Below are 18,328 nucleotides of genomic sequence, written 5' to 3'. Positions count from 1 at the left end.
ACACCCTTCCCTCGAACAAGCCGCGGTCACCACGCGTCTATACTGTCACGAGAGGGTTTTGACTCACACGTGCACGCACACGGACGCTCACATACACACCGGTGTGCAATTGCAACTGCATCGGTGGCGAGAGAGGCGTCAGACCGGCGGGAAAACCCTTTTTTTTTTTTTGTTCAGCCCTTTCCTACGACCGGAGATCTGTCCTCTTGCCCCGTCCGAGAGCCCCCTCTCGCATTTCCGTCGGAGTGGTGGGGCAACCGGCAACCGGTATAAAAACGAAGCGGCTCAGTGGAGACCTTGAAAGTCGTCCCTTGCTCTTCAAGACCCGACGCTGTTCTGCCATTCGTTGTCTCGAGACCAGGAGTACCAGCTGTAAACAAAGGGAGCCATGAAACTGGTGAGTCGGCGGGATCCTCTAACTTTGGTGGCGGTCTGCGCCGCTTCCTCGCCCGAATCCGCTGCGAAGCGCCGCCGCCTCGTGCCGCTGCCCCCGAGCAGCGCCACGGGACGCGTGTCACGGCTGTACAAGGGAGCCGTGGCTCGAGATATGCCAAATAGGAGCGCGCTGTGGAGTGCGAGCGCGTGTTAAGCGTGTTTCCATTCTGGTTTAATGACGCTTCAGGGCGCGTCGCCAATTGGGATTCCAGAAGCTTTATGTAGGGGATGCCGTGCGCCGCCAAGTGCGCATGTGCTTCCCCTGTGCCTTGGCTTGAGCGTTTTCTCGCTAATTACAGCACTTGTCCTAAGCTGAATGTAGGCACTCCAAGTAAGAACTCCGCTTGTCAATAAAAAAAGGTCTCTATATATGGCTAATACTTATTTTACTCATAAGAGAGAAAACACATATCACGTTTATAAGGCAGGGAACGTTTTATTCGATATCAACGCTTGCACGTATGAAATGCCTAAATACTAGTGGTAGGCCCTAGTGGTTTATTCAAGGGTTAGTCCGAGCACTAAACGTCATAAACCTGTAGAGTTCCAGCCATATAGATTCTTTATTTGCGCGGAAAGAGATAAATAAAGGTCCTTTAATGAACATTGAAAATGATATCTCTGCTTCTCCAAAGGCGTGACATGCCAATCCGGGAAAGTCAATGAAACAGCCCTTTATACTGGCTTGACTACCTGACTAGCCACTGGCCATGTATCTGCAACCTCATCAATGTGAATATAGAGCTTTCTAAAGACACAGAACATTGCACATGACACTTTCTTCGGCGGGTTTTTATTAGGCACGTACAGAAGCAACTTTCTCATGGCACTTCCTTGAGTTTTCTTGAGTATTCTTATGGCGATAACGACGCTCTGCTGCAGTTATCTTTCACTCAAAAACGCAGAACTGTCACCACTTTCCCTGGGTTTCTAGAACACAGCGAGTAGGAACCGGAGAAAAAAGGAAATAGGAAGAATACACAAGGTGCAAATGAGACAATGATGTACGTGTTTTGAAGTGGAGAAGTCAGGTTCAAGTATTACTGACAGCACCGTGGAAAGAACTTTATTCAGGAGGCTGCTTGCAACCTCCTTTCAATTTCAGGGGATTACTGGACCGGCTATTGCCTTTCTTTTCTTGCTTTGGTGGATATTAGTAGTGATCAGCAAAATTTTCAGCGCTGTTCTGAAATGTTATTCCCTCATGCCCGCTCTCCCCCCGCCCCGCCCGACCACGCCCCTCATTTGTGCAATTAGAATAAATGAAGGAGTTTGTCATCCTTCAGTGGAAATGCCTACTACTTTTGGCTATAGACCTGGAATAAAAAAAAAGAAACGTCAGGCGACTTAAAATTGATAACTTCATGCAGATGAGTTCACACCCTCACGCAAAATTTTGTCTTTTCAATAGCGAAAGAATGCGCAAAGGATGGATACCCAAAATGGATCTTGAAGGCCACCCGGCCCATTGAAGAATATTCATTAATCAATACTTCCTTCATGTTCCTCGTTTTCTACGAAGCATCTACTACCCGCACAACGCACGTGCAGCATTCGCCTTGCATCATGGTGGTTAGTCCTGATGTCACTTTCGTGCACCACGATTCAAATTTTTAAAAAATATATAAATTATGGGGTTTTACGTGCCAAAACCACGATCTGATTATGAGGCACGCTCTAGGAGGGGACACCGTGAATTTGGACCACTTGGGGTCCTTTAACGTGCACCTTAATCTAAGTACTCGGGTGTTTTCGCTTTTCGTCCCCATCGAAATGCGGCCGCCGTGGCCAGGATTCGATCCCGCCACCTCGTGTTTAACAGCCCAACAACATAGCCACTAAGTAAGCCACGACGGGTCACGATTCAAATGGTGCCAGATGACGCAAGTCCGTTTCAGAAGAACCGTTTTCCAACGTATTTTGTAGCTCGCTAGCAGAAATTTTACCTTGCTGAAAATTAATACGAGGTCAGTTCGCTTCAGGTTTATTGTACATTTTGCATCATCATTCTGTATCATTTATATAAATTTACTGTCTTATTGTTGCTGCGGTTTCCAATACAATCTGTGACGGTAACCGTAAGGCAGAACTCGTGACCAAAAAACACTGTACTTCATTTTATTAGCCACTGTCGTGCGTGCTTTATTCTTTAACCCTCTAGGTACCCGTGACCTCAACGCTATACATCGGTAAGAACACCGGTCTGAGTGCTTACACAAAGCTAAACACGCGTACTAATTTTGCAACATGCGAGTTGCTACTGGGAAAATGTAACGTAAAAAAAAATTGGGAGAGAAACTTAAGGTTGCTTACGTGGGGGAATGCGAAAGCATTATACCGTTTGTAGACCTCAGAACGCTATGAACGCGCCCATGTTATACAGCCATGACGTAACGCCACCTCTTCTCTATTGACTGCACCGTCACGTGCCCAATGACACGCGCGCTAGGCCACTCCTTTAATGAGCCAGAACCGTAGCGCCACCCTAGCGTCGAGGAAGCGGGCTCGTCTAGCATCCCTGAGGTCCGGGTTCGATTGCCGTCCACAACGAAATTTACCAAATTATCGTTTTCGAAGTGATTGATTTACAGTTGTTTACAGCAACCTACGTGATAAATTTGACGTCAATACGAGTGTTTTTTTTTTTTTTTTATTACTTATTACTCTGCGTCGTTCGAAATTTGGGTGCCATCTTGCGGTAAAGCCGACTACGACGGATTTTCGCTCAATTGGGCATATAGTGCTTTCGGATTAAAAAACCTTGAAACAAATCTCATTCGGGCTTTTCGTTCTTTTATATTGTTTTTTGAACCACGTATGTGTGTTCTCTGAATCCGAAGGTGGCTTTGCAGGATGAGTCTAATTAGAAGAGAAACACGAATGGCTGCAAAGGCACTGTATTCGACGTGGGTCACGATTATTGCGAGCTCGCCGTCGATTTATTTCCTCTCTTTTATCCGTAGTAACAATGAGGGTTTCTATGGGGCACTGAAAGCCTGTATTATCCTTTTCCTTTTCATGTTAATATTATGAAATGTCATTATTTGCCACCACAAGACAATTAAGTGGCCTTACGCTTATGTACGTCGCGCACTTCCGAAGTATGACTCACAAAAGCGCGTGCAGCTTACGCTAGAGTGCGCGTGCTCCTATCGGAAAATTAAATATCTCGGCGCTCTTCTTCTAGGTGTCTGTCGCTTATGAAACACCCTTGAGATAAGACCCATCTTATGGGCAGGTGAGGTTGACACTAACTACACTCTTCAGCTTCTTAAAGAGACTGAGTTCTTTCTCCGGTTTCACCTCTGCGCGACTTACGAGAAGACAGTGTTCAGCGAGGCTGTGTAGGCCATGAATTATGATTTTGTCTGTTGAACGTTCTGCTGGCGTGTATACAGGCTGTCACAGCTATCATGCACCAAGATTTAAAAATATGCAAATGCCACGTAGCTGGACAGAACCAAAGTAATATTGCCTGCATCGCTTGGAGATACTCAGGTTATGTTTTGCACATTCCGCCTAATTACATAATTAGTTTAATTAATTAATCAACTTCTCAAATCTTATAATAAGATGAAATGTAGCAATGAGAAAACTATAGAGCTATACAGCCCGCGAATAGAACCAAAGTGCCTCACGCGGTCAGTCGCGCAGCAATTTTGCGTGTATTTGAGCGTTTCTTTCACGCTCGGAAAAACACTTTTATGTAGCACGTGTTGAGCAACAGAAAGCTGTACCGGGAGTTTTTCATATTGCTCTACAATTTTCTCATTGACAATATTCATGTAATTGTTTTATGGCGAAGTTAATTAATTAAGACTCATAATGCAATTAGACAGAGTGCTAAAAATAATCTGAGCATCGCGAAGCAACTGCGAAGAACATGACCTTGGTTCTGCCCAGCTTCGTGGCATTTGCATACTTTTAAATCTTGGTGTATGATAGTTCGCACAGCCTGTATACAGTGGAGTAAAAAAGTTTAGCTCCGTAGAATAAGAGGCTGCGGGAGCAACGCTAGCACTTACCATGGTGAATCTAAATTGTCCAGTCTGGAAAGCTTACGAGCGCCCCGCCGTCGTTGCTAAGTGGCTATGATGTTGGGCTGCTAAGCAAGAGGTCGCGGAATCAAATCCCGGTAACGACGATATGCGGGCTATATGCGAAAGCGCCCGTGTACTTAGATTTAGGTGCACGTTAAAGAACCCCCGGGTGTTCCGGAGTTCTGGAAGTTCTGCTTTGGCACGTGAAACCCCATAATTTTTTTTAAAACCTACGAGCATGCTAAAAGAGGAAGGGCGAGCAACCGATGAACTAATCCGTTGCCCAATATGGAGCCCGCGTCGCTACACGCAACGCAGTACACGAAAGCATTCAATAATTGAACATCGTCCCTCTGATGGCGCACTGCGATAGTAAGTCCTCCGGCCAATCAAGAGCTGAAATTACGAGCAGAGGTTTATAAATCTGGAACCTGATAACAGGTGTCACTACAACAGGTGGACGCGGCCCTTGGTCGATGGGATCTTGAGATAGAGGACGCGTATTTTGCGTTTTGCAACAGCTACTCGTCACTGGCCATTACAATGGCCTCTTAGCTTTATTGTTGTTCATTAAGCTGCAAGGAACTTGAGCCCCTCCACAGTTGCACGCCGCAGTGGCTTAGCGGCTATGGTGTCGTGTTGCTAAGCACAACGACGTGGGAACAAATCCCGGCCTCGGCAGCCGCATTTCGGTGGGATCCAAATGCAAAAAAGCCCTTGTCCCGTACATAGGAGGCACGTTAAGGATCCCCTGGTAGACAAGATTAATCAGGAGTGCCTCCACTACGGCGTGCTTCATAATCAAATCATGGTTTTGGCACTGAAAACCCAGTAATCCAATCCTCCACAGCTGATAACTACATTCGAGCATGGGCAGTTTAAACCTTTTCTTCCGTGCAATGGCGAAAGCGCGAGAGAGAATAACACTACTGTTTTGTATACTGTTTTCTAGCTAGCATCAAGTTATGCAAATAGTCGCGCCTTCGACAGAACGTCACGGCGCGGTAGTGCCGCACGCCGCAAGTCCGTAGACTGCTGGAGAAATTCTCTTTTCTCTCCTTCGGCCAGCGCCGTGGGCCAGCTTCAGATTGTGCCAACGGGGCGAGTAGCGCTGTTAACAAAGGACCACATCGTCCGCCGGATGAAGCCAATGACCTTGGAGAGCGGTTCTCGCTTTGCAGAGGAAGCACGAGGGTTGGCAGAAGAGGAAAGGAGGAACCCGTTGGCGCGTGGCAAATTGGCGGGAAAAACCCGGCTCAGTCACAGACCTGGCCGATGTTTGGTCTGCCACCAAAAGAGAGACAAAATCCTCCTGTCGGCGCCGGAGGTGCATCGGCCGAATTCGGGGAAAGCCCCCGGCACTTAGAGGAGAGCACAAAAGCTCCGGAGCGCCGCCCGGGGCGGGCCGTACAGTGGGGTCCTGCTCGGGCCGAAAGTACCTGCGCCCGGCTAAGCACCGCACTTATCTCCCTTCCACATTACTCTCTTTCCCCGCTGACTTTGTATCGCAACATCTCGAGCGCAGCGCCCCTGTTGTGTCACGGATGGTTAAGTTATCCATTTCGCTCTTCACAGTGCAGCCGTCGTCGCATCGTACGGTTGGCTCTTCGGCAAGGCATTTATAACGAGCAAGGCTTGGTTCACTGGCTTGTATTTTCCAAGGACAAAACCGTTCTTTTTTATTTGCCCCTCCTCCTCGAATAGGAGGCACCGCTCATTCCTTCGCACGCTTAACACGTAACTACAGCTCACTGCCTGCTTTTCCAACTTCTTTTCCAAGAATGAATGCTAGTTCGCACAGAGATGGAAGACTCTTGCCAAACTGGTTGCGGACGTGTTGTGAAGGACGATATAGAGGATCCTTGAGTTAATAAACAGAGAGTAAACGCGCATGCTTATTACCTCTATCTTTGTACATCCTACGTGGTAATACGTACGCTTTCGCGATGCCAACATGTATTAAATATGAAGTTCACCTGATTGCCTGCGCAATAAAGTCTGTTAACGAAAAGTAGTTGTGAGAGCAAGAACTAGTGGCACAATGTGAGAAGTGCATCCACTTCGTGTTTTCGACAGGTGTGCAGCCCAACAACTTTTTTTTTTTATTGAGGTGAAAATAAGGGAAGTCCTCGCCACCTTATGCTGGCGATGGCTGCTCCTTTTTCCTTAGTTGTTAAATAGAGCACTAAGGAAAATATAAATTGATTCATAAGACCCCCGTTTCATCGGACCTATTACATCGGCATTCTCTTGAATACCATGTTGCAGCACAGGTCTTAAAACACTTTGTAAAATGAGGTCAAGCTCTGCCCCCTTCATTTCTCTGTTTTCGCCACTAACTCATAAAAAAGCCACCAAGCATTCGGGAACACTTCACTTCCCATTTGTCCACTTTTACATTTTGAAAGAATCGCTAACATGCCACCACAGCAGGCTCTTCATTCGACGCCCCATCAATGACCAATTACAAAAAAAAAAAAAAATATGGGATTTTACGTGCCACAACTACGATCTGATTCTGCGGCACGCCGTAGTGGGGGACTACGGAACAATTTGTGCCACCTGGGATTCTTTAACGGCCACCTAATGTAGGTTAATAAATACTAATATATACCAAATAAATGTTAACACATATTAAATTTGAATGCTAACAGATACACGCCACAGATTGATCAAAACATCTTGAGTTAGTTAATCGGATTGTTTCTCTTTTGTCACGAGCCTCCTCTCTATCGCCATAGCCTACGCCTCAGACGAGCAACGCGTTATGCATGACAGTCCTCATAAGCTGAAGGCTGCACAAGTGCAAAAGTATAGGGCTGAGATCTTCATCGACGTGCCGTCGACGAGTACCTCCCCGCTCCTCTCGTGTACCCCACGCAAGAGCACGTTCCATCGGCGGAACTGTCGTGCATTTTCGCCGGGCTAGCACGGTGACGTGATTAATGGTGTCCATGTGTACGGTTCTGCTCACGCAGAGTCAAGCCGTCTCGTATTTACGCCTGAACGCTTGAGATGCGGCTGTCGGTTGTGTCACACTCTGTCCTTTGGGTAGGCGGAGCTCTAGCCACCAACTAGGCCGGCGTTCTCGCTATACAGAAGCAACAGTGAACCGCAAATCGCTGCTGTAAATGTGCACAGGCTGACCAGTAGGTGACCCATTCATCCTCCTCGGGGCAATGCCCACCGCAGCCGGCCGAGCAGACTAAAACGCATAAGCACGAAGGCCGGCTGGTGCGTTCACCCGAAGGTGTGCGTGCTCTGTGCCGCAGAGTGGTCGAAGCGACAGGAAGGCCGTCCGACAAAAAAAAAGAAGAAAAAGAAACAGGGAGAGAAAAAAAAATAGAGCGTTCAACGAAGGCACCGATGCTGGGTACCGCACGTCTTCCCGCTTCGGCGTGAGACAAACAACGACGGATTTCCGAATTGGCGAGGCAGCGGGATTTTTCTCTTTTCCGGCAAAGGAAGTGCGCGACCACGCGTCCATCCGGGATGCTACGTGCCGTCATCAGCGACACCGACCTCGTAGACCTCTTTGTATATTTATTCTTTTTGGGGACGCCATTACTGATTCGCTGTTGTCTCGCTTCGACTATTTTTGTAGCCCTTCAGGCGAGCCGCTTTCCTTTTCCTCTCTCGGCTGGCCGGACGCATGCGTTGCAGCGATAACAGGTTTTCGTCTTTCCATCGACATCCCTTTCAGAAATGTATAGGTGCACTTCCAGGATATTCTTATCAAGCGCTTTTTTTTACACTGTCACATGCAGATTTGGAAACTCTCAGCCTTGGTTTACATCTTGTCGCCTGGAAGCAGCACGAGAGCTCTCTACAACATGCCCGTCATTTCATCTCGCCTCTGCGATTGCACCCCATTGCGAACTTTGAAGTCTTGCCCGCGTTTACCCTACAGCAAAAGAAAACCGTTAGGCACTTTAGTAAAGAACCATAAAGAAATCAACCAATTAGATGATTGGTACAGGTTTCTAAAAATGAGCTCAATTTTAAAAAGGGCTCATTTTTGTAATTCGAAGCGACGCAGGTAAGCCATTATTAGTAATGCTAACAATGAAAGCAAGAACACTGGGATTAATACTTAAACACAGCTTTTATGCCAGTCTCCTTCTATTAGTTACTGGGAGGCTTACCACTTGAACACTGTACTCCTTTTGGGCTTCAATTAACCTTGCTGCGGTGCTTATCGACCCTTACGGGAAAAAAATGGCAGTGAAATTAACACGTATAAAGTGTCTGCCCGAGGTAAAGTGAAAGTTTCCTTTCATAAATAAAAATATCAGTGGCCGATAACCGATTTCTATGCTTCGTATGGACAGGGACTGAACTATTAACGGCCATATATTGGCTGTTAAAGCTCTCTTTGATAAAATAGAGGAAGGGGAGATGAAAGACATGGAGGTTAGCCGGAATAAGTGTACGCTTAATTATCTTTCAATATTGAAGGAAAAATAGTGGAAAATGTGTTGTGTTGTGAAAATGTGTTGACTCTACGTATACACACGGTGAGTCACCTCACAACTCATGGTATGTCACTCCATTCCCAGAGCATTAAAAACACACAAACGAGCAATACTTTGAAAGTATTTCAGTATATATATATATATATATATATATATATATATATATATATATATCCGTTTACCACAGAAGGGAGTAACGGAGCACTCTTCTCTTCTTTGGAGTGAATTCTGTTGGAAAAAATCAGGATTCCAGCTTTTCACATCCTCTAACGCGACATGGACGCCTGATCACCTGTAGAATGTAAAGCAACTGGCGGCATTCCTTTTTTTTTTTTTCAAATTCTAGTTTCATGCTTTGATAGCTAAACAGCCTGTTCGACAACTGCATGCATTATATCGAGGAATGGCCTGCCTTCTTTTTACGTCGTTTTTCGTATCAAGAACGGTAGAGGTCGATGATTCCCACTTTCGCGTTTGGGCAGTTCTGCATGCGTAGGCGTTTCATAGAAGGTGCTTCCAAATGATGCATTATCTAGTGTCAAGCGCATTGTGGGGCGCCAACGCAGATAGTGAAGAAAGGCCGCTGCAATGAAACAAAGAGCGTGATCTAAGCGGGCTGAACTAAAGAGTTGGCATGTTTGCCAAACATGCACGCCTGCGCCCTCGATCTATGCTTGTTTTGGCCAGGCAGGAAAGCGGGGCCATTGCGTGGAACCCACACGAATCTAGATGTATGAGCTCCAGGGCTCATACTTCTCCACACAGGTGCGAATGATGAGGGATTCGTACACGCAAGAAGCTCGTCCTGCAGATGCGCGGAGCCAGAAATGTTTTGGATCGTGCGGTCCCGAATGCCCAACGTTATTTGCCGTTGCTGACCATCGAATGCTCTTTCTCGGTGCGTTTCTAGCCGGGGCAGACACTCAATGGCGGGGTTTTCGCTCTTGATTCGTACATTGAAGGGTAGCGAGACAGGACGGCCGTGTTTTTGCGGCCATCGCAAGGCTCCGTACTCTATACAATTGCGTGTACATACTCAAACCTTCCCTAGCACTTAAAAGATGTCACATCTGATTACCCGCGGCCCTTGGAGCTAGTGCGATCATATCGTCAAACCTAAGTGTCGTGGCGCATCTGATTGGTTTTAACGGACCGGATCCTCGTATATCATGTAATCAGTGTTTGGCAGGATATTAGTGTTAGTTGCTATAGATGGCGTACGGTGCACCAAACGCTCCTTACCCGAACAGTAACATAAAGTACCCAAGTGCAAGTAAATCTCCGCATTACCCGCAGGACATAACCTGTACGTCGCACGCTCGCTTGGCTCAATTTTTTCCACCGCATCGCGATAGTGGGTGCCGGAAAAATCCCCTTCGCGTGTAAGCACCGCTATTGTGTCCGGTTTCCTGCGTCGAAGGTATAACGGGCTCACTCATTCTACGTAGGGAAGGGTGCGTTGGATTGAGGCGGATGGAACAGCAGCTCGATCGTGGTATTTCTCGTATTTGACACGTTCGTAGAAGCGGCCTGTGTACGCTTTGCTCTCTCTTCGCGGAAATGACATCCAGTGGGCACGCCAGGGCGAGGGTAGGAACGGGATGAGTGATTGAGCCGAGTGGCCCAGCACGATTTCACTGGTGCGAGCAAGGCGCTTTCTTCGGACACCGTTACACCGCACGCAGAAGGAGAGCGCATTCTCGGAAGCGTCGGATTCGGCCCGCGACTCCTTCCAAAGGGAGTATATTCGTGGCTTATTGTTATTTCCCGGATGCAATGATCATTGGAGGGATTGGTAGCGGAGCTCTTTAGAACTGTGTTGCTTTGTGGGAGCAAGGGCCGCGTCACTGTGTTTCCCTCTCCCCACTTCTTTTTCTTTTTTTCGTGAACAGTTCTTCAGGAAAGTGGCGAGCCACATATCATTGTTTTACGCATACATTTTCCTGAAAAATACAACATGCATGATTTGTAGAAGATGTTTGCACCAGGAAATGGTGCCGGCTGCAGGTTTCCTCATAGAATTATTATGTAATGAACACGACATAACAAGGTTACGCAGATCAAAACAAAGGACACACGTGATAACTGTGCTAGATAATATTCTTATGAAGACAAACAAATGTAAAATCGAGTGACGGGAAGTCATAAAAATTGTGTAACAGGAATTTAGGTCACAGAAAGGCATATGAATTCAGCTTAAAACGAATCATAGACGTTGTCATCAGTACTTTGTAAGAACAGTCTTTCTAATGTGTCTGCTGGCCATGGAGGTAATAGAGTTGTAGCTGAGCGTGTTTACGGGTCAGAGAGCGGAGGCGGCAGGCGGAGCGCCGCACGCAAGCAACAGTTTTACCTAAGCGATCCCTCGCTCGGCCGAGTTTTTGCTGCGCCACCTGTCGAAGAAGCTTGGACTCGCTGTGAAAAGAACGGTACGCTGGCTTCAGGTTCTCCATCGCGGTCATCCACTTCAAATCGTCGGCGAACAGCCTCGTTGCTGAAACCTCTCGCAGGACATAGAGGTCCTCTTCAGTGACGAAATACCTTTGAGGTTTTTTTCGCCTGCAGACGAGCTAGCGCGGCGTTTGAAGACGACGCCGACGACATGCCACTGTTCGTGCGGGTGGTAGCTACGTGTTTGTTTCGCAAAAGCGCTCGTCCGCTGCGCGGGCTCGCCTCGGGAGAGGACACCAGCGAGCGAGCGTCCCGCTCCGTAAATACGCTGGCCACCCCAGCGTACCGCAACATGCGCAGTGGCGTCTCCGCTCGCCCGCTGGCCCGTAAACCCACTGAACTATCCGATATCGTTTCAAAAATTTAGGGCCTACGGTCAAATGTTATTAGATCACTAATCAGCAGGCATATTTAAGAATTGTGTCGCGTATATTTGGAGTAGAAGATGCTGAACATCCTCACCAGCATCGCCACAAGTGCATAGCAACCTATCGCCGCGGCAAATTTTATACACAAAGTTTAGCGCGAACCTGGTGCGGCGCGAAAAACTGCGGGCCAGTATTTCGAAACATCCGCTAATGTCCAGTGTGAGTAGGACAATAAACCGACATCAATAAGCAACTTTTTATTCTGATTCTGAATTCTGATTCAGCGCCTGTTTACGCAACCAAGCGCTGAAACCGTCCTATTGTGCGGCGCAATTTGCCTTGTGATAGTGGAAGTCCCATTATCATGCTTTTCACAATGCACTCACCATGCTGTTTTATCACGTGCGAGATTCCCAGTCGTATCGTAGTGATCAGCTATTATTCATTTATTCAATGTAACTCAGTGGCTTCAGCGTCGGAGTATTGCGTTATGCAAGTGTGCCATAAATTTATACAGAAGCGCTTTCGTTGTATGCGGGTGCACAGAAATAAAAAGCACGAAGCAGCAACTGAACAAATGAATCCAATAAACAGAACTAACACATAGATTGATTGCAACAGAGGATTGAAGGATCGACTGAATAATCATTCCACCATGCACATCGCTTGCTCTTGTAAGTTCATTTAGAGTTAGCCGATGGTTAACCCGCTGTGGTTGCTTAGTGGATATGGTGTTGGGCTGCTAAGTGCGAGATCGCGCGATCAAATCCCGGCCATGGCGGCCGCATTTCGATGGTAGTGAAATGCGAAAACACCCGTGTACTTAGATTTAAGTACATGTTAAAGAACCCCAGGTGATCCGGAGCGCCCACTACGGTGTGCCTCATAATGAAATCGTGATTATGGCACGTAAAATCACATCATTTCTCTTTTGAACTATGGTTACGCTGAATTCCATTTCTGTAAATTGCAGTTTACGTTAGGAATGCTGCCGGAGAATCAAAGAGAATCGTCTGTTTTCTCATTTCTTGCACCGGATTTAGGTGCCGTATCACGTATAAGATGGCAAGAAGTTCTGCTCCAGTTGATAGTGTTGAGTGAGAGAACTGAAATGTTAGTTTTTTGGTACGTGATGGGATGGAAAATGCAGACAAAGAACAATTTAAGAATAACCGTACCGTACGCATGTGCTAGCTGAGCATAACTGAGAAACCACCATAGTGCTTGTGCTGCAAGCAATTACATGACTCTCTCTCTACTTGTTTCTTTCTTTCTTCAACATATGCTTTGAACTGAAAGCTATGTTTTAGCGACTACAACTCGCTGTGAAGGGTAAGAGGTTCTACGGTCCAAGATTAATGCCAGCGTAATAGATCTCTGTGCTTTTGAATGAACATACGTATGCGAAGCCTTCCTGTTTATTGATTGCAATCTCTAGCGGATCGCTTTTATGATGCACCAAAACAAGAAAAAAATGTTTTTTTAAGGCTTTCAGCATCTTCAAAATTGAAAATAGAAGGTGACATACTTGTGCAACTACTAAAGCATTCGAGGTCGGGCAAGAGATGCCCAAGCATCTTGAAATGCTCCTAGCTATTCAGCGCAGAAGTCGTACTTCAGGTAAGCTGTAGGGCAGATGCAGAACTGGCAAAGAGTAAGCCATCTTTTGTTTTATAAGTGTGCTATGCACCTTTAGCAGCGATGAAACTCAGCCTCACGGGGCCATGCCTTCCAAGGAAGGTGAATCATTTACGGTTGTGTTCACTTCATGTTAAAACGCTTGAATATGAGAAATGCAACAAGGTTGCCTGTCTTCTATACCACACAAAAAAGTGTTCTCTTATAATATGCACACGTTGCTCCCGAAGGCGCTATTACAAATCCTTAAGATGTCATCTATGGAAACGTAACATACCTGTCTTAGTGTGGGACAGTTCCATGCCTCTTTCGTCTAAGAATTTTTCCGCATTGTTGGGACCTTCCTGTGACGGGGACTGAGGCAGACTGACGCATGGGACTGGAGGCCTAGGTAAAACCATCAACATGTAGTGACTCTCCACTGTAGCTCCGCCATGCCGCAACTAAAGAGAAACGAATTCAGCACACTGCTCTGTGGGATGATCAGATCTTCTTTCTTAACTCTTTGAAACAAATAATATTCTACCACTCAATACATCAGAAATTCAGCCCGTTCGCTCGCATATGCTATATTAGAATTAGCCTCACAACACTGGAATATAACTTACGGAGTCTACTCCCTCTGTAGATTTAAAGAACACCGCCTTTGTCAAGCTGCTCCTTGTTCGTTCATGTTCAGCGTGGCTAACATTGTCTAAAATTGCATCCATAGAGCATCACCACGTTTAGAATCCTACATTGTAGTCAGAATTGTAAATTAAGTGTGATGTCACCACTCTTAAAGTGCGATGTCCATAATTTTTTTTCATGTACGTTACATGAACTCCTCAACAGAATTTCAGGAAGGAAATATTCAGCAGTAATGGGAGTTTTAGCAGGCTTCAATCAGGTACTACGCGAACTGTTTTTCCAGAGTCAAGGATACACTTTTTTAACCAGAAATCTGTGAGTCCTATGATGTGTGACCTTTTGCGGTGCCTCCTCTGTCCTCTAAATATTTTTTGTTAAAGTGAGCAATGGTAATCTCTCATTTTTGTCTCCACAAAATGAAATATTTCGCAGTCTTGCAGCATATCTTATGTACAGCCTGTCGTGCGCTGCACGATCAGTTCGTTGAGCGATGGAATGTTTATACTTTATACAAACGAGCGATATTCTTTTTTGTTGCTGGCTGTTTATCTTTAACTGCAATAAGTGCGTAAAATCAATGCACTCAAGTCACAAAAGCAGAAGTGGCACCTCTTTAGACTTCTGCACCAACTGTAGACTACTTACCACGTAATGCGAATGTCGATTGGTCTCCTCAAGAAAAAATAAGTAGTTATCTCTCCCCTCTCCAAGGTTTCCTTGCTTCAGTAGTCTTATTCTCTATGTCCCAAGTGATCGCGCCTTTTAATGATGTTTCTAACGTGTGGGTCTGCGCGAGAAGCGTGTGGCATGCACAGATAGTCGGGGTCAAAAGCAAAAACAAGCTGTCAGGCGCTCGGAACCTTGTGAGATTCTCCAATCAGCGTCTGGTGATTATTGCCGCTTATAGGGTGCGTTTGCGGCACAACGGTAATTGCGACGCCTATTGGCAGCGCAAGCCAGACAATTAGGCCTAGTCTAGCAGCGACGTGCGCTGTTGAGCCTTCCACTTGACTCCGCTTCCTTCATCTCTCTCGCTCTGCCTGTCTGACTTTCTTTCACTATTTCACCTTTCCTTGACGCTCCACACAAACACCTCTTGAGGCGCGGGTCCTTTCCGAACGTCCGGGAGCTGCCGCGTGAATCATTCCAATTTTGTTCTTCGGCAAGCATTTCGCAACAACTTTTGCTTGGCCTTGACAAGTAATTGTATTCAAGCTTCCTCATTCGTTCTTTTCTTCGCCCACTCGGTTTGACGCTATCGCCGGAGCATTTCCGTGGGTCTGTGTAAGCTGGGGACTGGAAAACAGAAATCGCATGCAGGCAGGCACGGACTTTCCGCCTATTCTGTTAATTATTTCACGCTTTGTCGCTTTCTATCGTCATTTCCTTCAGAGAAGCATTGTAACAAAACATAAAATTTGTGGCAAGTCTATAGAGCTTTGTTTACGGGGACGTCTATCGTACAAAGCGGGCTTCTGTCGATATGCCCGGCGTTCTTGAGATATGAAAGCAACCTCTGCACCGTCATTGAAACTAGATGGAAAGAGAGAAAAGTAAACGAAAGGCATGGAGGAAAGGTCTACGCAGACATTGTCTGTTCATGATCGGCTACAACACGTGCACCTGCTCAATAACTACCACCAATCGTTTGTTCGAACGAACCATTCCTGTCGAACCATTCCGTTCTTACAAGGGGCGTTATTTATGCCTGTAATTTGCGGCGTAACTTTAGCAATGCAGTACATGGAGCTTGAACGCCAACTTAGGGTAAAAATGCTTGTGTTTCAACAATTCTTCACCGATATTTTTACTTAGGGATATCATGCTGGCATATGAATAATAACGTTCATGGACACGTCGAGAAGCACTAAATAAAGTGTTTCTAATGACCTACCTTTGTGTTGCGCCGTTTTTGACGTCGAAAATAAGCGACTGAAATTTAGGAGATACTACCTGATGAGCGTAGTGTTAAGTACGACATTGGCCTAGTTAGCGCATAGCTTTCAATGATTGTGGCGGAGAGGGCAAATGTCCATTATGCCTTTTATGGACATTTATTGTTTCTTATATTTACCGTTTGCACGACAAGCAGACAGCCACTTAATTACGCATCCACGCGCCGAATCCACCTGATGAGCAAACTTCTGCGCGCTTCTTGTTTTAATGCACAAAGTTAAGCGATACTTAGTACATCGACGGTGTTTTTATGTCACTCCGTCTTCGCTTAAAGTCTTACTTTCAACACCTAGACAAAGGAAACGTTCCAGGTAACCCCCACCAGAATTGTACATTGGGGCGTTTTTCAAGTTCCCCAGCAACTTTCTCATTTGCACCTCGAAGACTAAGCGGCTAATTAAACATTTTATTAAGTAATCTTGACGAAGTCCTTAATTATGCGGAGTACAACCACTCAAGTCTTGGGAAGAATGACTGGTGACAACCCACACAGCTGGGCTCACTTGTGTGAAGCCCTCCCTTCTTTGCTCTTTGAACTTTTCAGGTATGTTCCATGGCACAGCTATATAAACATGGAGTGCTACTTTAGTAACCGCTTGAAACCTCCTAACTGCGTGCGCCTCTTCATTTTACTTGCAGTTGCTGTTCGCAGCCGCGCTGGTGGGACTCTCCGCCGCGCAAATCGTCGAGCGCCGGGTGATCAAGAACCCCGATGGTTCGACCACTCACATGGAGAGCAGCTCCTGGGGCCACAGCACCTTCAACCAGGAGGCCGCGGACACCGATGGTCTCATCAGTGGCCGTAGCGGCTACTCAGACAACACAGGTGTGAAGTACGACCGCCACTACACCGTAGACCGGAACGGACAGCGCCGCTTCATCGACCCCAAGGACAGCAAGCTGAAGGGCCCAGCCCCCGCCTTCCCCATGCCTCAAAGCGGCTTCGGAGCCGGCGCGGACGACGAGTTCCTGTCTGGACGATCAGGCTTCGGCAACCTGCCCGGTTTCGGAAACCTTCCCGGTTTCGGAGGCAACGTGCCCGGCTTCGGCGGTAACTTCCCCGGATTCGGCGGCAACCGTAGGAAAAATTAAACACTCGTTCTTGCCTCCCGAGTCCTCTACGGACATTCTTCCACTGTATCTCACCATCGACTCTGTCTTCAACACACTCTGGGTGCCCTGTGTCTCCCCCTCCTCCTCACATGCCTTGAAGCCTGCACTGTGGAACATGGACTTCTCCTGAACTCTCCTCCGTGATTATTTTTTTTTCTCTCCGACACCGGAACCACTGCCCACTCTGCATCCCAAACCATTCTTCTGTTTGGCTCTTCTCAAACTCCTTGCATTTCTCTCGCCTTCCAAACGCCCTCTCTAAAGCACCAAAGAATTGGAAAGGAAGGAAGCTGTAACTAAGCGACAAGCTGTGCTAGCCACGCATCCCGGACCAATTGAGCATTAATGTTCACTTTACTCTTCAAGGTTGCAATTTTTGGAGTAGCTGTCATACCAGGTCCTTGCCAAGAAGCGCGCGCTGTTTTTTTGTTTGTTTGTTTGTTTTGATTTCGTTTTTTTGTTTTGTTTTTCTGGGCTGCTCTTTTCGTAGCTTATACAGGGTATGCTCTTGATCATGTGTTTTCTGCGAGAATTTTGCACGTTAAAGTTAGTTTGGAGTTCCTTGGTTGCGTATGCGGAGTGGTTTCTGTATTTGTGATTAAAAGTTTCTATCTCCAATCACGCTATGCAATTGTCTCTTTCAGCAACAATGGATCTGTGGCGCTTCTTTCCCCCTGGATTCAGGTTTTAGCTCAAACGGAACCAATAAAGGAGTTCTCCTTGAGATCCCCAAAGTGACTTGTTTCTTCATTCATTTGAGTGCCTACCACAAGTTACTCAAGCCAGCCACTGCATGCCACCTATCTCTATGTTTACATGAGCTTAAAGAGCTATTGGCGTACTGACACAGCACCCATTGTGTCTTTACTCATGAGCAAAAAAGTATACTGCACGGCTATACACAATCTACAAAATAAATTTTACTACATAGTAAGGGTGAGTGCATGCGAGGATCCTAAATATAACATTATGCACCTTGGAGATAAGACCAAAGTCCATAATGCTGTATTTCAGAGATCGTCAATTTTCATAGTGATCAGAGACTGAAGAGAAAAGTAAACGTTTTTGCATCGCATACTGTTGACCAAATCTGTTGTTACTGATTGGGCAAAGTACGGTACCGAAATAATTTTTTTTCAGCTCTGGTTTTTCTTCCGGTACAGTAAAAATGGTACACTGCCGGTTTTATGCCACCGAGTAAAAGAAAAACGAGACTTGTTAT

The 18,328-nt window shown here is 46.4% G+C and overlaps 1 protein-coding gene across 1 annotated transcript; it reads left to right on the top strand.

The window, feature by feature from the left end:
* Positions 1-253: 253 nt before the first annotated feature.
* On the top strand, positions 254-17,840 carry LOC126545935 (uncharacterized). Its single transcript, XM_050193984.3, has 3 exons — positions 254-397; positions 16,633-17,071; positions 17,751-17,840. The coding sequence occupies exons 1-3, from the start codon at positions 389-391 to the stop codon at positions 17,795-17,797; spliced, it is 495 nt and encodes a 164-aa protein (XP_050049941.1). The 5' UTR covers positions 254-388; the 3' UTR covers positions 17,798-17,840.
* Positions 17,841-18,328: the final 488 nt, after the last annotated feature.

This window comes from Dermacentor andersoni, chromosome 1 (genome assembly GCF_023375885.2).
Source record: "Dermacentor andersoni chromosome 1, qqDerAnde1_hic_scaffold, whole genome shotgun sequence".
Taxonomy (NCBI): domain Eukaryota; kingdom Metazoa; phylum Arthropoda; class Arachnida; order Ixodida; family Ixodidae; genus Dermacentor; species Dermacentor andersoni.
This window is presented reverse-complemented; position numbering and strand designations above follow the sequence as displayed.